Source organism: Mastigoproctus giganteus, chromosome 5 (assembly GCF_048544385.1).
Source record: "Mastigoproctus giganteus isolate SK-2022 chromosome 5, ASM4854438v1, whole genome shotgun sequence".
NCBI lineage: Eukaryota > Metazoa > Arthropoda > Arachnida > Uropygi > Thelyphonidae > Mastigoproctus > Mastigoproctus giganteus.
In genome coordinates this window covers 10,674,517-10,698,114 of record NC_143579.1, presented here as the reverse complement: position 1 = coordinate 10,698,114, position 23,598 = coordinate 10,674,517, and the positions used below count along the sequence as shown (strand labels likewise).

Here is a 23,598-nt window from a genome sequence, read left to right as displayed (position 1 = left end):
CAATTAACCGCCAACTTTTAAACTACCTAGAAACTTTCCGTCTGATCAACGATCGCCAGTATGGATTCCACATGGAATCCATATAAGGCAATATCCATAATGGGTATTGCCTTATATGTTAAATTCTTGTGTATGTAAGAGAGTACGTATAAGTAAGTCTATTCCAGTTTATGTTCCTGGATATGTGATTAAAAAAATTATAAAATGTGTATGTGTATGTATGAAAGAGTGAGTGATAACCATCTCTGTGTGGTTGCTCCGTCATGCCTACGTGACCAGTGGTCAGGAGTCCACCCAATTAAATCACTGGCCATTCTGCTGATGCCATGTCGATTCCTTTTCTCAGGCAGCATAGTGCGGGATGCTCCCAACAAAACATTGTTTTTTTAGGGTCCTCCCTGATAGGCTCAGGTGACACTAGGGTTCATCCTGCCAGTGCTTGAGTCACTACTTCCTGGACCAGCTCCCTGCATCCATGACAGAAACTAGGGATGAGAGCATTCCACGGGCCCTTAGGCTATGTGGTGAGATGAACAACATAATTCAACGCTACGCAAACCACATATACTATCTGGTCTTTACAGAGTTTGTATTACATCACACAATCACAATGCAGAGTTGGAGTGGGGAAACCCCAGTGCCGCATCAACTGTAACACTATGTCCTATACTGTGCATTCTGCAATCCACGATAGTTTTTAAAATGGTGGAAACTGAATCAGCTTCAGAATTGCAAATGCCACTGCTTTGCACAAAACTTTCTCTGATGTACTTAACTGTCTCATTAATTAGCTCGTGCTGACTGTGGTGGTATTAAACATTGCCAGATGTTTGAAGACACTCCAGTTGGAGTGACTGATCTTTTTTACAGTTGGTATCCTCAATGGGTAGCATGGTTTCTCACTGCAAAGAGTGGATATCAAGAGAAGTGATCACTTATTGGCTTTAACCTCCCATGTATTCAGAGGGATAAAAGAAGAGGAACATATAGAGAGATCAATTGCAGTGAATGCATGGGTAGACATATGGAAGAAGGTATTAGAACTCGTATTTAGAAGGGTCAGGTTATTGCTTTTGAGCATATGGTCTGCCTGGGGATGGTCACAGGTGGAAAATAGATGCAGCAAACAGTTAAAAGGAACACTACTATTAGACAAACTGCTACTGCCTCTAAGTTGGTGGTAAGTGACATGGCTTGAAAAGGGGTATAGTTACCCCCAACAATGACGACTCTTCTGTGGGCTGTACTTTCTTAACCTCTACATCCATTATTTATTGTACTGCAGGTGGCTCTTATATGGTAGTGGTGGAGCACTGGGAGGAATAGAATGGGAGTGGCAGCTGACCATGTCTTTGCCACATTCGGCTCTGTCTACTTTACCTCTACTTGAATTATTTCTTGTTCTTTCGTCTTTTCTTTACCGCTTTGTTCTGGTAGCGGTGAAGTACCAAGAGGTATGGATATGGGAGTTGCAGCTAACTGTCTTTTGTGTGGGCACTTTTGTGGACTCATAAATGCAATGAAATTTAATGACTCTTGGTAGCACTTGTCATATAGTGTTTTTGTATAGTTTCTACAGTTATGTTATATAGTTTGTGTCCTGATAGAATGCTTTCCTGCAACTTTCTCAGTATAAGCTGGCTTATTGCTGTTTATTGGCTTCACTGCTTTCCTTGCCTCTGATAAGATACATTCAGCTCTGCCTTGAGCCTTTGTATCTCTTTTTCCTCCTTCCACTACTAGCATGCTCTTCATACATGGGGTGTTCTCCTTGGCAATTGATGTATACAGGTTTTGTAGCTGAACATACTATAATTTTGATGTTCTGTGGATGTCATACATTATACATTCATATAGAATGTGTGCCCAGTCTTCACTTTTGCCACAGGTACAGTTTGGGTCATCAGTCAGGCCTAAGGAGGTTAGTTTCACCTTTAGGGAGCCGTGACCTGTCAATATAAATGTTGTAAAAAGTTCAGGGGCATACCATTTAGGTGGATTTGGGCTAACCATTGACACCCGTGGCAGAAACCGTTTGGTAACCAGACCTCTGGTTTCCTGCTCCCACTTTGTTTGCCATAGTTCATGGAGCTTTGTGGCTATTCCTTTTCTTTCATCATTGAAGGTGTTGGTTGTATCAAGGGCTATCTCCAGAAATTCTGTGGGTATGGCTACTTCCAGGTAAAATGGAAGAGTTCCGGCCAGCAACTGTAGTGCAGGTGTGCTTACTGTGCAACATGCTCTGGTAGTAGTGAGTAGTATTGTCCTTTATATCGATTCTAATTTATTCCTATTTCTTACTATGGCTGAGTGGATGAACCATGCACTGGCTCCATAGGTGATAACAGGTAGGAACATTGCACGGTATATGATTGCCAGGGTCTTTCTTTTGAGTCCCAAGTCTGCTCGACTGATCCTGGCAATCATACCTGCATAATTTCTCACTTTCTTCGCCAAGTAGATCAAATGGGGGTAAAAAGTTAATTTTGAATCAAAGACCACTCCAAGATATTTTAGTTCTGTTACCATTTTTATAGTGGTTGTGTTAATTTTGATTTGTGGACGTCTTCTTATGTCCAAATTGCCTTTTATTAGTATTTGTTTGGTTTTTTCAGGCGATATTTTGAGCACGTGCATTTGTGCCCACTCCTGCAGCTGCAAGAGGGTGGCATTTGATCTTTGCTCTACAACCACTCGTGAGTTACCTTTTACAAGGAAAATCATATCATCTGCAAAGGCCAGACTTTCCACAGGGCCCAGAAATTCGTCCAAAACAATGTTCCAAAAGAAAGGGCCAAGGATTGAACCCTGCGGGCAGCCTTTATTCACAGGGCGTGTCAATTCCTGGAACCTTGTGCGTACTGAGACACTTCTGTCTGTAAGGTAGCTGTTTATTTAGACACTAATCCGGGCATTCTATTTAGAATGCCCGGATTGTAGGGAGTGTTATGTGGGGGAAACAAAACGACGGCTCAGGGATCGTCTGGGGGAACATTTAAATGCCATAAGAACCGCTGAATACAACAAGTCTGCTGTGGCCGAACATTTTTGGGAGAAGCAGCATCAAATCTCCCCGGAGGACGCTATTATTTTGGATCGTGCACATGGATACTGGGAGCGTAAATGGCTGGAGGGTTTACGGATTAGTTCATCCAGTAGGAATACAATAAACAGAGATAGAGGTATACGTATTAATCCTATCTTTGAAACAATTATATTAAGGTCGGATGAACGATTTTCTTTGCCACGTTCCTGAGACATTTCCGCTTCCAGTTTTGACCATGTGCCGATTGAACCACGTGGAGAAATACCACGTGTGGAGTACTGTGAGCCTGCTACTTAAGGAGATGTTGCAGGAAGTCATATCACTGTTGAAGAAGGGAGCTGACGCTCCCGAAAGCTTCAGATTTTTAGCGCTTTTAATGTTTTATATTTTAGCAAATTTTATTGTAAATGATCTTTTATTACAGTTTTTAGCATTCCGTAATAGTTTATTGTAAATATTTTTTTTTTTTTTTTTTGTGTAAAGATTGTAGTCATATTAAATTTTAAAATTTTATTCAATGGTCGGTGTATGAATTTATATATTCTTAGACATGAGTTTTCCCGACCTCAGAGGCCTCTTTCAGGATATTGTTGGTCACTGTTTGTTTGTTTGTTTGTTATTTGGTTTTTAGGAGCATTAGCATCTAAGGCCATATTGCTCTGGGGTATGCGGTGGTTATTCCCTGACCTTTCCGCATCCTCCGTATTTGGTAGTCACGGGCTCGAACCCCGGTCTATCAAGAAGCGTGTGCTACGCACTGCTGCTCCTGCCCACCTGGCTACGGAGGCTGTTGGTCACTATTCTGTAGACAACTCCCTAAGGGTTATTGTTTCCAATAGTTCCCACCAAGTGCCTCCAGCATTCCTTTTTCTTGTTTCTTACGAGGGCTGTATACTGATTCCTGAGAGTTCTATAAGAATCTCTCAGTGCATCCACCTCATTTTGTGGCCAAGATGTTCTGGCTCTTTGAAAATGTCTCCTCGCCTGGTGTACCCTACTTCTGAGTATAGTCAGTTCGGGGCACCACCAGGGAACTGTCGCTTCCTCGGTTTTTTCCGTGGGATAGACAGGGTTGCTGTTTTTGTTAAAATGTTTGTCATAGTCAGTGTTTGCTCGTCCGGGCTACAGTTGTCTGATCTAGACCACTCATTTTCCTGTTTTTGCAGCTCAGCTGCTGTATGTTCTGCAAAAATCTGCCAGTTTGCTGGATTGTTGGATATCAAAAGGTTATACCTTTTGATATCCAACAGGGAGTGTTGGGTTGGGTTGTTTGTAATTGCCTGTTTAGTTTGAAGGAAATGGCTCTGTGATCTGATGTGGTCCAGGCTGGCTGGCTGGACACAGCAGTCTGTGATTTTATAAGCTATTGAATTGGTGGCAAGAGTAACATCAATGTCACTCTCCCACATGGTACTGCTAAACGTTGGGAGGTTATTTGGTTGGTTTAACACTTGAAAGGGTGAGGTGGCTATATAGTCTGAAAGTATTTGGCCGTTGTGTGTGTGTGTGTGTGTGTGTGCCTGCTCTGTCTTCCATACGGCTATGCCATAAGGCTGACCAGCAGTTGACATCAGCACACACTATGATATTTGCAGTAGGTAGCAAGTTTGTGACTACTTGTAGGTATTCAATAGTTGGATTTATATCTTCACCTGGTCTGGAATATACTGAAATAATGTAAAACTGTCCTACAGCACTGGTGATATGGGCACACACTCCCACTGGGGAGCAGAGGTGACTCACCTTTGTGACTGTAAGGTCAGTATTTTTAACTACTACTGCTGTAGAAGGGACATCTGAGGTGTATTCTATTATTACTATGCTGACAGTGGTAGAGAATGAAAAGGACCTGGGGGTAATTGTGCAGGCAGATATGAAGTTTTCTGAGCAGTGCAGATGGTCTGCAAGAGTAGCTCGTGGGTCTTGTCAATGATATACAGGAATTTTTCTAGCAGGGATAAGGAGGTGATTATCCCCCTTGTATAAGGCAATGGTCAAGCCACACCTTGAGTGTGCATACAGGTCTGGCGGCTTCTTTTTAAGAAGAATGTAGAGCTGTTGGAATGAGTACAGAGAAGGACAACAAGATTAGTGAATGGAACAAAGGGTTGCTCTTACGAAGAAAGGCTTAATTTTTGCAAATTAGTGTCTGGAGACTAGGCACCTGCAAGGTGATCTGATTGAGGTATATAAAGCCTTGAATGGTTTGAGCATGCTCAATGCTGATGGGATTCTTTCTCTTGCTCAGAATAATCACCTGAGAGGGCATAAATTCAAACTGAGGAAAAACAATTGTGGGATAGATGTGCGGAAGTTTGCCTTTAGCCAGCAGGTAGTTGATTGGTGGAAAAGACTTCCACCTTTTGTTGTGGAAGTTGACAGTCTAAATTTAAGGCTAAGCTGGACGGGTATTTGGAACGAAGGGAGGGGTGAAATGGAAGCTTTTTTTTTTTGGCTGATGCTGCATAAGCTTGCTTTCTTGCATTGTATGCCTCTACTATGCTAATGCTAGTTGCTCTTGACGTTTCAAAAGCTCTTGGCTTTTCATCATGTTTGGCATAATGGTCTTCTAAATAAGCTCCCCTTTTTTTGTGGATTGCTGACTGTTTTTTTGTAATTGCAAATGCAGTTTTCTCTCTCTGACTGCTCAATGGGTAACTTCTCCATTAATGCTGGTGTTCCCCAAGTTTCAGTCCTTTCTCACACTATTTTCCTCTTGTATATTAATGGCCTTCTTCTATTGACTGGTAATCCTATCCATAGTTTTGCTGATGATGGCATATTGCATTCACCATCCAATTTGAGAAATCTTGAACTGAACTTCACAAACAGCTTCAACTTCTTGAACATCCACTACCAATTCCTTAAATGGTGATCTCCAAGTATTTCTCCAATGGATCAAAGATAGTTCATTTCAATTCTTCTAAAACTCAGTCCTGTCGTATATCTCACCAAAAAGGAATCCTCCACTCCTATGTTTATCTTTGATAACACTCAGATTTCTAGACACACCCATATATCTCTATTATGGATTACCCTGACTTCTAATCTCTCTTGGCATAAGCACATCACAAATACTACTTTTTTCTGCATCTAAAAAAAAAAGAACTGGGATTTCTCTTTTCTTTTTGGCATTACTTTCCTTCTAAAACAGCTACTCACTAAAACACTATACAAATCTCAAATCCACCCATCATAGAATATTGTTCCCACATCTGGAGAAGTGTCCCAATACTCTCTCTCTCTCTCTCTCTCTCTCTCTCTCTCTCTCTCTCTCTCTCTCTCTCTCTCTCTCTCTCTCTCCCTCCCTCCCTCCCTCCCTCTCTCTCTCTCTTTCAGGCCTCCAGATTAAATTCAAAAGAGGGTAGTTAGGTTTATTAATAACCCATCTCATATGAAGTTTCTTCATTTTCTGTCTCATAGACGTTCTGTTTCTGCTGCATGTCTTTTCTATAGATACTTCCATAGGCACTATTCTTCTGAATTGGTTTCTATAATCTCCCTTCCCTCTTCCAAACCAGTCTGAATACATGCTGCAACTAGTCAACGTCCATTTACTGTTTGACTTTGAACTCACAGAAAGAACTTGTCTTCTTCCTCACTTACACCTTCAACTTCCATTTTCTGGAATAACTTCCCTTCACACGTATTTCCTGAAAATTACAATCTACAGAAATTCAAGTCTAATGTCAACAAATGTCTTCTTTCATCTTTTTAACCTTCCACCCACACATGGTACTAAGGGCTCTATATTCTAATACCTATTGTGGTTGGAATTTTCATAAAAAAAATAAAAAATAAAATATCACCAGGTCTTTTTCAATCTCCTCTACCCCAAGTGTGGTACTTAAATTAATATCTTATCTGGGTTCAACTACCACTTCTCTGTCCATTAGCCTAATTTTTTTAGATCTTTTTGCCTCATACGCAAAAAGATCTAAATCAATATCATTAACAAATATAGAAAAAAACAATGAACTTCAAACTAAACACTGGGAGAATCCATTAGTAACCATAGTCCAAGAACAAGAGTGCCCACTGATAAGCACTCTCTCCTCCTACTCAACCATTCTTTTATCGATAAGAGTAACTTGCCTTTAATGCCACACTGCTTGAATTTGTACAGCAGCCTTTTATGTACAACAGTATCAAAAGATTTTTGGAAATCCTATTAGTATACAATGTGAGAATTATTTTTTGAATCCAGTTCCTTTATTACTGCATCATAGTATCGAATCATATTGGTCTGACAAGGTCACACCTTAACAGAGGTACGATGTCAGTACAATATAACTCCATTCATGTATAGATGGTTTTGCACTACTTTGCACTACTTCTTTAACGAGACTCCATTATTTTTCTTGGAAAATTTGCACATCTCCAGTCTGTAACATCTCTCACGAATCCAAGGATTCTCTTATAATTATGGCTAAAGGTTTGCTTACTTCTTTTGCTAGTTTCATTAATATAATTTGAATGGATCACATCCACCCCAAGATGCCTTTGAAATCCTCCCTATTCTTCTTTCAAGGATATTGTATACCCAAAGAGAAGTACTGCAAGAATCAATTTCGCCTTTGCTTATGGATGAACACTGAACTATTAACCTGGGTACCCCCACAACCAAACTAGTTTTCCAACCCATCCACCTAACAGAGCCTTGATAGCATTAGCAAATTCTTGTGTGCCTTCTATTTAAGTGCATGCCATCCCTGTAAAAACAATCCCTCCTTTTACATCTGGTAGGAAAACTTAAAAAATGACCAATTATACTATTCAATATTCTTAAGACGAGAAGGAAATAGTTTAAAATTGTACACTTTGTTTAAAACCTTATTTATTTCCTAAGATTTGCAATAAAAGAAATCCAAGTCTAACGTTAACTTCTTTATCCTAAACCATTACAATATATTACAGTATTATAGGTTCCAACAACCTTTCATGACTGAAAGTAAAATAACTGAAACTATTTGGAATTTCTGATTATCTGATAATGAAGTCCTATGCAATCAGAAAAACAAAATTTTACTATATATATAAAATTCCTACTTTACTTCAAAGTAACTTTCAAATTTACTTGCCTCCAACCCCATAGAGTAATGCCAATTCTCTTCGCCTTTTCTCTTCTGAATACGGAACTGCTAACCATGGCATAAGAGAAAAGTAATGCTGAAATGATTCAGCACTGCGATCTGAACTGATAAATATTATTTGAAATTTAAGACCCCTTTCTCTTACTTTTCTATAGACTTCTATCAAAACAGGTGTAAATGCTTTACAAGGAGGACACTGCAACAGAAAAATACAAACCAGATTCAATAACACTGAATGTAACATTAAAACATAATCACATAATAATTTTTTTTATAATGGTATATTGCTTACAATAACAAATCAATATTAATATAAAAACTGGCCTGATCCAGTACCATTTCTTCTTCTGTAGGAGAGAAATGATAAAATATTTCTAAGTGGTCAAAAATAAACACAACATTCAACACTTCTCTGCCGCATCAACAGTTTCAAACAGGTGCAGGTAGTGGCACAGACAGGCTGACTCATTTACTGTAACTCTGGTATCAGTTTCACTCACCAAGTAGATGACATTAGTTAGTTGAACATGCTCAGTATATTCTTCTTTTTCTTCCAGTCACATAGCTTCCTGAGGAGCTGTTGTGGCCACCAACAAATTCCTCTGACTGCATTGATCATGTGCTATACGAGCAGCATCGCAAAGTGTCACGCCCAGAGGTTCACTGATCCCATCCTTCCACCCAGTTGCAGGTCTTCCTCTGCACCTCTTTCCCTCGGTTTTTCCTTCCATTATATTCTTCAACAGAAAGTTTTCCCTTCTTACTATATGACCAAAAAACTTGAGTTTTCTTTTGTTGATGCAATGAATTTTAGGCCTGCCAATTTTATTCAATACCCACTCATTTGTTCTTCAATTCAAGTAAGATCTACGCGGTACCCTCCTGTAACATCACATTTCAATGCCTCAATTTTCTTCCTGTCAACTCTTTTCAGATTCCATCCTTCACATCCATAAGTGGCAACTGGAAAAATTAACAAATCAATGATTCTCAGTTTCGTCTTTTGGGGCAGATCATGATCTCTCCATGATTTTACCAGATCAGCAACCAACGTTTTAGCAATTGCCTGTCGTCTCTTTACATCGTTTGAGCAGTCACTATTTTTATTTATTCTTGACCCTAAGTAATCAAATTCATCAACTTCTTTGATATCTTGCCCATTAACCTTCACTTTACTGGAAACAAGATTATTACCAATCACCATAATTTTAGTTTTACGCACATTCAGAAACAATCCTTTTTTCTAATTTGCTTCACATACTCTCCTCAGAGTTTCTTTTAAGATGATCCTTAGAATTACAAATTAGCACAATCATCTGCATAATGAAGGTTGTTTATCTTCAATCCTCCAATTTTGATGCCAGTCTCTAAATCTTCCAAAGCTTTAAACATGATATATTCGACATAAAGATTAAAAAGGTGAGGCGACAAAATACAGCCCTGCCTGACATTGTTACCTATTGTGAAAAGGTTTGTGTTTCCCATGTTCGTTCTCACAGTTCCTTCCTGTTCTTGGTACAGTAGCTTAATCAGCTGAATTATGTGGATTGGGAATAATAGTCGTGTCCCATAGTTTCTCACATTGAACATAATAAAATGCTTTTGCATGATCTATAAAATACAAAACAACTAGAATATTGAATTCTTTGCATTTTTCAATAATCAGTCGTAGACTTAAGATCTGATCTCTGGTTCCTCTACCCCTTCTGAAATCTGCTTGCTCTTCTGGCATTTCTTCTTCAAGTTTTCTTGAGATTTTGTTTAATATGATTTTAAGAAGAATCTTGCTAGTGTGAGAAATTAGGCTAACAGTCCTGTAATTTGAGCAAATTTTTAGATCTCCTTTTTTTGGTAAAGGGACGAAAATTGATTTCTTCTAATCTGATGGTCACCATCCTCTGAGATGTGGAAGAACCGCTTGCTTTCCAATCATTAAAACCTTTAAAATGGATGCTTTTGAGAAACAAACTATGTCTTTCATTTCTTGAATCATGGCTCCTGCTAAACATGCACCCACAATAAGACCTTTTCAAAGTCTGATAGACTTCACACATTTCCCCACATTTTTCATTAAGATTACTGCAGTCAAACAGCCTGTGCAGTTTTTCACTCAACAAGGCAACACATCATCACCCCATGTGACATTTTTCTTTGCATTTATGCACATTTCTTTTTGTCTGTGACTGTCTTAATACAGAGGTTCGTATTTTTTTTGTGAAATGTGTATTTAATAGATAACATACCACAAATATATAAAAAGAGTTCTCTCAACAACCATTAAAAGGAAGTTTTGAATAATTAGCATTAGTAAAGGCACATGATGCAAGAAAGCATCATGATTGGCTACTTTCGTTTGGCAACGAGAGTAGCCTGTGCGGACGTAGGTTATTGCCGCTCCTGGAACAAGAAGTTTTTTCTGATTTATTTTCTGTTTTATTAGCTTAAATTGGCATATTAACTTATTTTCTAGAGTAGCTTTATATTCCTAGTTACGATACTTAGTTTAAAGTTTAACATAGAAAGAGATTTTGTAGGTATTACTTAGTATCGGTAAGGGTATCAAATCCACATGTTACAAGTTGCAGCTCCGTTGAACGAGAGATTTTTTTTTTTTTTTCACCATATTTAGCCGATTTATTAACCGATTGTTATATCAAATTATTTTCTATAAGTAGCTAGTCAGGATCCTTAGTTTTTTCTGAATTGAGACAGCGAGATTTGGAAGTTAATCGATACTTAAGTATCCGTAGATTTACTGTTCGTAAATTGCCGCCATTGTTACGTGATACAAAATATCTCGAACTAGCATTAGCATTAGCATTAGTAGAGGCATTTGATGCAAGAAAGCAAGCTTATGCAGCATCAGCCAAAAAAAAAAAAAAAAAAACCCACTTCCACTTCACCCCTCTGTTCGTTCAAAATACCTGTCCAGCTGAGCTTTAAACTTATTTAGGCTATCAACCTCCACCACAAGGGATGGAAGTCTGTTCCACCAACCAACCACCCGCTGGCTAAAGGCAAATTTCTGCACGTCTATCCTACATCTGTCTTTCCTCAATTTGAATTTATGCCCTCTCAGGTGATTTTTCTGAGCTAGAGGAAGAATCCCATCAGCATTGAGCATGCTTAAACCATTCAAGGCTTTATACACCTCTATCAGATCACCTCGCTGGTGCCTAGTCTCCAGACACTGTAATTTGCAAAACTTAAGCCTTTCTTCGTAAGAGCACCCCTTTGTTCCATTCACTAATCTTGTTGCCCTTCTCTGTACTCGTTCCAGCAGCTCTACATCCTTCTTGAAATGAGGCCTCCAGACCTGTATACAGTACTCTAGGTGTGGCCTGACCATCGCCTTATACAATGGAATAATCACCTCCTTATCCCTGCTGGAAAAATTCCTGTATATCATTGACAATACTCCATGAGCTACTCTTGCAGCCCGTTTGCACTGCTCAGAGAACTTCATATCTGCCTGCGCAACCACCCCCAAGTCCCTTTCATTCTCTACCACTGTCAGTGTAGTACCACAGAGTTGATACGTTGCTCTGGGGTTGCTGTTTCCCATGTGTAGTACTTTACATTTGTCAGTGTTAAACTTCATTTGCTCTCAGCCCATCTGCTCAACCTTTCCAGATCCTGTTGCAGCAGCATAGTGTCAGTAGTGTCCTTGACAACCCTGCCAACCTTTGTATCGTCTGCAAACTTGGACATTAAGCCCGATATACCATCATCAATATCATTTATAAATACAGAAAACAACAATGGACCCAACACTGAGCCCTGAGGGACTCCACTAATAACATCAGTCCACGATGAGCAGTGTCCATTGATTACCACTCTCTGTCTTCTCCCCCTCAACCACCCCTTTATCCATAGCAGCAATTTGCCTCCAATGTCACACTGCTCCAATTTGTGTAGCAGTCTTCCATGTGCAACAGTATCAAAAGCCTTTCTAAGATCCAAGTATATAATATCAAAGTTATTCCCTGCATCCAGTTCTTTTGTGACTGCATCATAGTATCCAATCAAGTTGGTCAGGCAAGACTTCCCCTTAACAAAACCAAACTAGATAGCATAAGCTTAGTATAGTATAGTACATAATATAATATTGTCAATTAATCAGTAAATCTATTAATCTTGTTGAACTTCATTGCCAATTAAATTGTACTTTTAACTATATACATATAACGACTTAGATTACGTAACATAAATAATTAGCAAAAATAAATAATTAATACTTAACTTGATACGGAAGTCATATAAAGGGATTTCGAAGATAACACTCGATACTGAAACATAAATATAGCGTTATAACTGTGTTGGGATACCAGTTTAGGGTTTTAATTTTGTACTGATATTTAAATTTTATTGAAACTAAATCGAAATCATTACTCAGACCAGAGCAGCAAAGCAAAAGGTTCAAGCTAATGGGAGTGTTGTGGCTAAGAGGAGAACTGAGGGGGACAGTTGCCCTATGAATCACAGCCTTTTAAAATGCACTATTTGCTTGATGTTTGTGGAGCAGTCAGGTACAAGACATGATACTGCCATGGGGAATGTCTTTGTATGTGCGCGAAGCAAGGAGTGTAACGAAATCAGGTGACAACTCAGCGTTGTTATGGGCCTATATAAGAGCTTGAAGGACAGGGTGGATGCCCTCGAAGGATTAAAAGTGAGGGGGCCCATCAAGCTCTCAGCTGCCCACACCAATGCCAAAGCTTGCACTTGGGCATCATGCAACACAGCGGCAGCACCCAAGGCAGAATGCGCTGGTCCCAAAGGAACTAGTAGTTGTTGGTGACTCTATTGTCAGGTAAACGGGGAACATGCTTTGTAAAAACGGATAGGTGGAACAGGACCAGGGTATGTCTGCCAGGGGCAAAGGTTGATGATGTTGTAGAGCAGACATCATTTTTTAAGGGCACAAAAGGTGATACAGTTGTACACGTTGGCACTAATGATATTAGGAGTAGGAGACCGGCAGAATTACTTAACAAGTACAGGTCACTGTTGAAAAAAAGCCGTGAATTAGGGTTGAATTTGAATGTGTCTGCAATTATGCTCAGACACGATAGGAGGGAGTATATGATGAGAGCACTGTCAATCAATTCGGCCCTGGAAAGACTGTGCAAGGCTCAAGGGGTAGAATTTTTTTCAGCCTGGTCTGCACTTGTTAACAGGGGAGAGAGAGAGACTGCATCGATGGGATGGGATACATTTAAATAGAAAGGGTGCAAGAATGTTTGCTGATGCTATCAAGGCAGTGTTAGGTTGGTCGGAAAACTGCTAGATTGGGGGGGATACAAGGACTAATAGATTAACAGTAGTCACTGGCAGAGGTGAAAGTGATTCTTGCACTGCTTCTGTTGGAATGAGCAGCAGCTTGGAAAATAAGATGCAGGATATTTCAGAGTCTGCTGGGAGACATTGGGGTACAAGTAAACACATGGGTTGTGTTAGGGTAGCTAAGAACAGGAACAGGTGCATGTACACCAATGCTAGGAGTTTGGTATATAAATTTGATGAATTTGAGGTATTGCTCAAAGCATCAAAGGCGGATATTGTTGGGATATCAGAGACATGGTGTCGCACAGATATAAGTAATGCAAAACTGGAATTTGGGGAGTACAACATCTACAGAAAGGATAGACAGGATAGGAAGGGAGGAGGGGTTATGCTATTAGTTAAGAAACACATAAAATCCAAGGAAGTGAAGCCAGTCAACATCGCTGGACAGTGCAGTGTATAGTCAGTTTGGTGTGACATAAGCATGGGGAGATCAAAATTGAGAGTAGGAGTGTGCTACAGGCCTAATGACTGATGAGTATAATAAGAAACTGTACAGGGAAATAGAGTGGGCCAGTAAATCACAGAGCCTTATAATGGGGGATTTTAATTTCCTAGATATTGACTGGAATTTGTGGGTTGGTCACTCACACAATAGCAAGGCTTTTGTGGATTTATTGGATGATTGTTTTCTAAATCAGCATGTTCGGGAGGCAACTAGAGGGAGCAATACTCTTGATTTGATTATCAGTAGTGATTCTTCATGCATTAAGAATCTGCAGATACAGGAACCACTAGGTGGCAGTGATCACAGTGTGCTGAAGTGGGATTTACTCAAGGAGGTAACTACCATCAGGAGTAAAGGGAAGGGTTATTGCTTTCGTAAAGGTGACTACGATGGTCTGAGACAGTATTTAAATTCTATACAGTGGGACCAACTGATGATGTTACCAACAGTAAACTCAAAATGGGAAGCATTCAAAGAACATCTTGGAAACTACTAGGCTTTACATACCAACTAAGAAATATTGTTCAAGGATCAGGTCTAAATGGATGTCAGATGAACTAATAAGACATATGGCGGAGAAGAAAAATGCATGGGATACCTATAAATTAACATGTGACACAGAAGCCTATAATAGATATAAGCTGATCTGTAACCAAGTTACAAAGGAGGTTAGGCAGGCGAAAGCAGATTACGAGATATCTTTGGCAAGGAATGCAAAGAAAAACAGCAAGGAGTTCTTTATTTATGTAAACTCTAGAAGGAAAGGGATGAATCAGATTGGTACACTTGATATCGATGGTTCAACTGTTCATGATCCTGCTCAGGTAGCTAATAAACTAAATCAATATTTTGCATCTACATTCACACATGAGGAGTTATTCAGGAAGGGGAATGCCATAGATGAAGTAAACACTGGCAGTGAGATAGATAATATTGTAATAATTGAGAGTAAAGTAGAGGAGAACTTGTTGAAGATAAATACAAGAAAGGCACCTAGGGTGGATGGGATCTATCCAATTATATTAAAGGAGGCAGCAAAGGAAGTAAGTAATCCATTAGCCATAATCATAAGAGCTTCCTTGGACTCAGGGGAGGTACCCATAGACTGGAGATGTGCAAATGTAACCCCAATTCACAAAGGAGGATCAAAGGCTGACATAAGTAATTATAGACCTGTGAGTTTAACTTCTGTTCAGGGAAAATTAATGGAAGCACTGGTTGAAGAAGCACTGCAGGATCATCTTGATAAGAATTCAGTTATAGTTCAGACACAGAATGGTTTTGTTAAGGGAAGGTCTTTCCTGACCAATTCGATTGGATACTACGATGTAGTCACAAAAGAATTGGATGCAGGGGATAACTTTGATATTATATATTTGGATCTTAGAAAGGCTTTTGATACTATTGCCCACAGAAAACTACTGCACAAATTGGAGCAGTGTGGCATTGGTGGCAAATTGTTGCTATGGATAAAGGAATGGTTGAGTGGCAGAAGATAGAGTGTGGTAATTAATGGACACTGCTCATCGTGGACTGATGTTATTAGTGGAGTCCCTCAGGGTTCAGTGTTGGGTCCATTGTTGTTTTCTGTATTTATAAATAATATTGATGATGGTATATCAAGCTTAATGTCCAAGTTTGCAGACGATACAAAGTTGGCAGGGTTGTTGAGGATGCTACTGACGCTATGCTGCTGCAACAGGATTTGGAAAGGTTGAGCAGATGGGCTGAGAGGTGGCAAATGAAGTTTAACCTTGACAAATGTAAAGTACTACATATGGGAAACAGCAACCCCAGAGCAACGTATCAACTCTGTGGTACTACACTGACAGTGGTAGAGAATGAAAAGGACCTGGGGGTAATTGTGCAGGCAGATATGAAGTTCTCTGAGCAGTGCAGACGGGCTGCAAGAGTATCTCATGGTGTCTTATCAATGATATACAGGAAGTTTTCTAGCAGGGAAACGGAGGTGATTATTCCCTTGTATAAGGCAATGGTCAGGCCGCACCTTGAGTACTGTATACAGGTCTGGAGGCCTCATTTCAAGAAGGATGTAGAGCTGCTGGAACGAGTACAGAGAAGGGCAACAAGGTTAGTGAACGGAACGAAGGGTTGCTCTTACGAACAAAGGCTTAAATTTTGCAAATTACAGTGTCTGGAGACTAGGCACCGGCAAGGTGATCTAATAGAGGTGTACAAAGCCTTGAATGGGTTGAGCATGCTCAATGCTGATGGCATAGTGCCTCTTGCTCAGAATAATCACCTGAGAGGGCATAAATTCAAATTGAGGAAAGACAGATGTAGGATAGATGTGCGGAAATTTGCCTTTAGCCAGCGGGTATTTGGATGGTGGAACAGACTTCCATCCCTTGTTGTGGAAGTTGATAGCCTAAATAAATTTAGGGCTCAGCTGGACAGGTATTTCGAACGAACGGAGGGGTGAAGTGGAAGGGTTTTTTTTTTTTTTTTTTTGGCTGATGCTGCACAAGCTTCCTTTCTTGCATCATATGCCTCTACTAATGCTAATGCTAAAGCAAGCTTATATAGCATCAGCCAAAAAAAAAAAAGTCCTCATTTCACCCATTTACTTGCTCCAAATATTTGTCTAGTTCTGCCTTGATTCTATTTAAGCTATCAACTTCTACAACAACAGTTGGAAGTCTGTTCCAGCAATCAACCACCCGCTGGCTAAAGGCAAACTTCCGCACATCTATCCTACAACTGTCTTTCCTCAATTTGAATCTGTCCTCTCAGGAGATTATTCTGAAAAGGAAGAATCCCATCAGCATTGAGCATGCTCAAACCATTCAAGGCCTTATACACCTCAATCAGATCACATCGCAGGTGCTAGTCTCCAGACAATGTAATTTGCAAAACTTAAGCCTTTCCTCATAAGAGCAACCCTTTGTTCCATTCACTAATCTTGTTACCCTTCTCTGTACTCGTTCCAGCAGCTCTACATCCTTAAAATGAGGCCTCCAGACCTATATACAGTACTCAAGGTGTGGCCTGACCATTGCCTTATATAAGGGGATAACCACCTCCTTTGACTGCTAGAAAAATTCCTGTATATCATTGACAAGACACCATGAGCTACTCTTGCAGACTGTCTGCACTGCTCAGAAAACTTCATTTCTGCCTGCACAAATACCCCCAGGTCCTTTTCATTCTCTACCACTGTCATTGTAGTCCACACACTTACTGCTTCCCATATGCAGTACTTTACATTTGTCAATGTTCAACTTCAATTGCCACCTCTCAGCTCATCTGCTCAACTTTTCTAAATCATATTGCAGCAGCATACTGTCATTAACGACCCTGCCGACCTTCGTATCATCTGCAAAATTGGACATTAAGCCTGATATACCATAATCTATATCATAAACAAATACAGAAAACAACAATGGACGAAACACTGAACTCTGGGTGACTCCACTAATTAGTTCACTTGGTATAGTCTGGACTAATTAGTAAGACAAATAAATTAGATAATTAATGCAGTCGAACATAATAAAATATAGGTACATATTTTATTATGTCCTAAAATAGCAATTCATGCTTTCCCAAAGGATTCAGCCCTGGATTGGATCCCTAGTTGTTAGCAATAAACAAAGCAGCTTCAGTGAGGAACTCAAAAAAATTGCTAATGTTATTTGACAGTTCTTAAATAAACTAAAGCGTGAATGATACATATGAGTACTAATAACTTCAATCTATATTTTTGTCTATAACACGAGTGGCATCCATTTTGTACAGAACAGGTAAACTATGTGAAAAGTCAAAATATTGGCACCACATTATGAATAAGTTTTCTTTTATAAAAAACTATTAAGTTACTTATTGGTAACTTAAGTTATAATGCACTGCTATAAAAATTATAATGAAATTACTGACAGAAATCACATCAAAATTTAAAAAAAGCATTTAAAAAAAGCATATTATCTTCTTCATATCTATCCTCAGATGACAGCTCACTTCCAGTGAAGGGATTTTCATGAAATTTTATTATTTGGATCATTTAGAAAGATTCATCCCAAATTTCATTAAAAGGAGACAAATAGAAAGTTGACAACTATTATTTCTTTATTTCACATGTACCACATAGTTTATTCATATTCTGTACAAAGGTCATTCAAATGAAATGTACAAAAGTTAAATAAAAGTTCTATTTTCACAAACAAGAATACCACATGTATCCATTTTAAATGTAGTCCCTATTATAAAATTAAATTTCATGAAAAAAAAAAAGATATTGTTGGAATATCAGAGACATGGTGTGACATATATAAGAAGTGCATAATTGGATTTTTTTTTTTTTTTTTTATGAAAACCCCCAAACACAAGAGGTATTAGAACCTACAGTACTTAGTACCATGCTTGGATTGGAGGTTGAAAAGACGAAAGAAGATATTTGTTGACATTAGCCTTGAACTTCTGTAAACTGTAATTTTCAGGAAATACGTATGAAGGAAGGTTGTTCCAGAAAACTGCAGTTGAATAAATAAACGAGGAAGATGAAAAGTTGGTTCTGTGAGTTGGAAGTGGGACAGTAAATGGATGTCGACTGGTGGTGGCACGTCTTCGGACTGTTTTGAAAGAGAGAGTGGGAATTATAGAAGCCAATTCAGAAGAACAGTGCCCAAGAAGTATATATAGAAGAGGCATGCAGCAGAAACAGTACGTCTACGAGACAGCGAGTGGAGAGACTCTGTTAGAGATGAGTCACTAATTAACCTAACTGCCCTCTTCTGAATGGAATCAAGAAGCCTGAGAGAGGTTTTGGGAGCACCACCCAAGATGTGGGAACAATATTCCATGGCAAGGCGGATTTGTGATTTATACAGAGTGAGCAGCTGTTTGGAAGAAAAGTAATGCCGAGAGCGAAAGAGAAAACCAAGTTTTTTAGATGCAGAGGAAGCAATATTTGTAATGTGCTTGTGCCAAGAGAGATTAGAAGTCAGGGTACTCCCCAAAAGAGATATATCCTTTTGCCTAGAAATCGGAGTGTTACTAAAGATAAGCATAGGAGCAGAAGAATCCTTTTTGCGAGATATACGACAAGACTGAGTTTTAGAAGGGTTTAAATCAACTAAGTTGTCTTTGCCTCACTGGAGAATTACCTGAAGATCGGCATTTAAGGAATTGGTAGCAGATTTTCGGGAAGTTGAAGCTGATTGAGCAGGATAAGGTTTCTCAAAATGTAAAGTGGAATGCAACGTACTATCATCGGCAAAACTATGGATAGGATTTCCAGTCAATGGAAGAAAGTCATTAATATACAAGAGGAAAAGAGTGGGGGAAAGAACTGAACCTTGGGGGACACCGGCATTAGTGGAGAAGTTAGAAGACAGAGAGCCATCTACCATCACCCTCACTGAGCAATTAGAGAGAAAACTGGATAACCAATTACTAAAAACAGTTGGCAAACCATAAGATGGAAGCTTGTTTAGAAGACCTTTATGCCAAACGCGATCGAAAGCCTTTGAGATGTCAAGAGCAACTACTTGTGTTTCAGAAAACTTTTCCATTGAATTAGTCCATAAATGGGTAACATAAGCCAGAATATCACCAGTGGATCGACACTGACGGAATTCATACTGGTGATCGTTGATCAGATGGAAGGTTTCTAGGTAGTTTAAGAGTTGGTGGTTAATTGATTTTTCCATTACCTTAGAAAGAGTAGAAGTAATTGCAATGGGACGATAATTCGATGGGAGGGATTTGTCACCCTTTATAGGAACTGGCTGGATATGAGCAAATTTCCAAACAGAAGGAAAAACACCTTTGGAATAAGAAAGTGAAAAAAAGGCGGCAAAGAATAGGAGTACAGGAGCACAGGTTTTGAGAACAAGTGGAGAAATAAAATCGGGACCTGGAGCTTTCTTAGCATCAAGATTCATCAAAATCCTTCTGACATCCTTTTGAAGGAAGACCACAGGGGGCATTGAATGGAGCATGTTGGGAATGGTGGGAGGTGTTTTACCAAGATCATTAATACACGAGTTGGAAGGAAAATGGGATGCTAGCAAGTCAGCATTATGAAGTGACAACATAACCATCCGGTTTGAACAGAGGTGGGAGCAGAGATGGGCAAAAGTTGCGGCCAATAGCTTTGGCAAGAGACCAGAATGCTCGGCTATCATTAGGACAGAAGAAAGTTTTCTACTCTTAGCCTGTTCGAACTCTAGTTTGGACTGATTAATAACTGCTTTACAACTGTTGCGAGTTTTGGTGTAGGCAGAAAATGAAACTGAAGAATTAAAAACAAGCCAATTACAATATGAAACATTCTTCTCTTGAACAGCCTTAGCACATTTATTGGGAAACCAAGGTTTAGATAAAGGACGAGTGTGGAATAAAGGATTCCATTCCTGCAAGAATAATTTCACTGACATGATCTGAGCAAACGTTGACATCAGAAGTTCTGAAACAGTAATCCGACCAAGGAAAAGAAGTCTCGCAGGTCATCCCATTTTGCATTCTTATAATGCCAAACAACACGAGGTTGGGAATAGCCATGAGATGAAGGTTCCATTGGAGAAGAGACAATCACGAAGTTGTGATCTGAAGTGCCTAAAGGACCTCTCACTTCGACCGTGTACTTAGAAGGGTTGTTTGTGAGAAAAAGATCAAGCGTATTGGCTGTATGATTAGGATTGGCCGGTATTCATGTAGATAAATGAACAATCTTTGCAAGGTCATTTGTAAAAGTAATTGCAAATGCCTCAGCATCTCGACCAGCTGGGTCGGTGTGACTAGAAAACGGAAGCCAGCTGGAGTTGTGAACATTAAAATCACCTCACTGTTAGGAAAGTTGGACTGGAGAAAGACAAGTTGCAAAGAGAGGAAGTCAAAGAGCTCCAAGTGATCAGTGGAGTTGGGAGAACGGTAGAGACAACAGATGAATTTGACACAATGAGGTAGAGAGATTGTAAGTCAGAGATGATCAAAGAGAGGAGATTTTAAACTGCTAAGTCTCTGACAGGGAATATCAGAACGGACATATGCACAAGTACAACCTTTGAGGCAAAAGGAATCATAGAGCGAATAATTTAGGCATCTGAGACGAGCAGTAGTTGAATCAATCGATAACTGAGATTCTGTCAGAAAAAGTACATGGGGTTTGGCAGACTGCAAGTGGATATGGACATCATTAAGATTAGAATTGAGACCACGTATATTTGTGAAATGAATTAGGAAGTGCTTGGAGGTTTAGATCTTTTCGCAGAAAAGCTTGCTCTATTAGTTTGACAATTTATGGTGTATTCAATAGTGAGAAAAAGTGGGTGGGACATGCTGTATGAAGTAATGAAATTTTTGGATATGGCATACACGTGGTAAGAATATGCCCAGATCCTTGACATAACGTAGCCTCGACAATACTCCCCGCATACACACTACTCGGACTCCCTCCAGTCACTATCTGGCAGAGTAGAGGTAGCAAGATTATATACTAGCTGATCAGGAAGCCTCCTAGAGTTACCAATAGGTTCGGTTCGGTGTACTAACTAGCGGGTGGCCTGCGAACACCGTTTTAAAGCTGTACCCTCGAAATGTAAGGAATATTGCATCTCCCCATGACGTTCATGATTACTTCAAAAGTCATCAATCATACTGCATGATGGAAGAGATAGGAAAGGTTGACCGTAACTTAGCTCTAGAGACTAAACATAGGTTCCACCACTTCAAGCCTCCAATAAGCAAAGTGGTGGTATTTCACCGGTTGATGAGAGTCATCTTCCACCTAGTACTGCCTGGTAACATAGAGTTGCGGCGTTCCTCCATGTGGTGTGGGCGCCACACCTCGACCCCTGTTTACGTTGGTTCACACCTGGGTGATCACCCACCACATACTTGTGCATGGAGGTTATACCCAGGATTACTAACAGTCCCCCCATCGTGAAGGTGCAAGCAGAGGATTTAGCTGTCACAGACTGTCTGGACTTTGCCGAATTTGGGTCCACTTGACTTGAGTGTCACCCGAATATCAGTTCCATCAGCGTTTTAGACTCCCAGGTAGCAAGTACAGCTTGTCTGGCATATCTGAGAGAATGTCTGTGACAACCTCAAGGACCAGACAGACAAGAGATATAAGACAAGACTGAGTTTTAGAAGGATTGAAATCAACTAAGTTGTCTCTTGCCCCACTGGAGAAATACCTGGAGATCAGCATTTAAGGAATTGGTAGCGGATATTCGAAAAGTTGAAGCTGATTTGGCAGGGCAAGGTTTCTCAAAACGGAAAGTGAAATGCAATGTACTATCATCGGCAAAACTATGGATAGGATTTCCAGTCAATGGAAGAAGGTCATTGATATACAAGAGTAAAAGAGTGGAGGAAAGAACTGAACCTTGGAGGACACAAGCATTAGTGAAGAAGTTAGAAAACAGACAGCCATCTACCATCATCCTCAGTGAGCGATCAGAGAGAAAACTGGGTAACCAATTACAAAAAACAGTTTGCAAACAATAAGATAGAAGCTTATTTACATTGACGGAATCCATACTGGCGATCATTGATCAGACGGAAGGTTTCTAGGTAGTTTAAGAGTTGTGATTAATTGATTTCTCCATTACTTTAGAAAGAGAAGTAAATGCAGTGGGACGATAATTGGATGGGAGGGATTTGTCACCCTTTTTAGGAACTGGCTGGATATGAGAAAATTTCCAAGCAGAAGGAAAAACACCTTTGGAATAAGAAAGTAAAAACAAGGCAGCAAAAAACAGGAGTAAGTACAATAGTACAGGTTTTGAGAACAAGTGGAGAAATACTAACAGGATCTGGAGCTTTCTTAGCATCAAGATTCGCCAAAATCCTTCTGACACACTTTGGCAGAAGACCACAGGAGGGATTGAATGGAGCATGGTGGGAGGTGTTTTACCATGATGATTAATATGTGAGTTGGAAGTAAAATGGGATGCTAGCAGGCCACCTTTATCCTTGGCCAGTGACAACAGAATCATCTAGTTTTGACAGAGGTGGGAACATAGAGGGGGAAAAATTTGCGGCCAATAGCTTTGGCAAGAGACCAGAATGCTGGTTGGTGGAACAGACTTCCATCACTTGTTGTTGAAGATGATAGCCTAAACAAATTTAAGGCTCAGCTGGACATGTATTTCGAACGAACGGAGGGGTGAAATGAGAGTGGTGTTTTTTTTTTTTGTTTTTGGCTGAACAAGCTTGCTTTCTTGCATCATATGCCTCTACTAATGCTAATGCTCGGCTACCATTAGGGCAAGAAGCAAGTTTTCTACACTTTGCCTGTTCACGATCTAGTTTGGACTGATTAATAACTGCTTTACAATTGTTGCAATCTTTGGTGTAGGCAGAAAATGAAACTGAAGAATTAGAAACAAGCCAATTACGATATGCAACATTCTTCTCTTGAACAGCCTTAGCACATTTATTGGAAAACCAAGTTTTAGATAAAGGATGAGATTTTAAAGTGTAGCGTGGAATAAAGAATTCCATTCCTACAAGAATAATTTCACTGACACGATCTGAGCAAACGTTGACATCAGAAGTTTTGAAACACTAATCTGACCAAGGAAAAGAAGAAAATAAATCTCGCAGTCATCCTATTTTCCATTCTTGTAATGCCAAACAATATGAGGTTGGGAATAGCCATGAGATAAAGGCTCCATTGGAGAAGAGACAATTGTGTG

The 23,598-nt window shown here is 39.6% G+C and overlaps 1 protein-coding gene across 1 annotated transcript in view; it reads right to left on the bottom strand.

Annotated features, from left to right (window-relative positions):
- LOC150085166 (nucleoredoxin-like) overlaps positions 1 to 23,598 on the bottom strand; it is a 90,304-nt gene that overhangs the window by 25,165 nt on the left and 41,541 nt on the right. Inside the window, exon 3 of the mRNA XM_090373856.1 lies at positions 8,285 to 8,335. Coding sequence (XP_090229982.1) covers positions 8,285 to 8,335 — 51 coding nt within the window. The remainder of the gene's footprint in view (positions 1 to 8,284; positions 8,336 to 23,598) is intronic.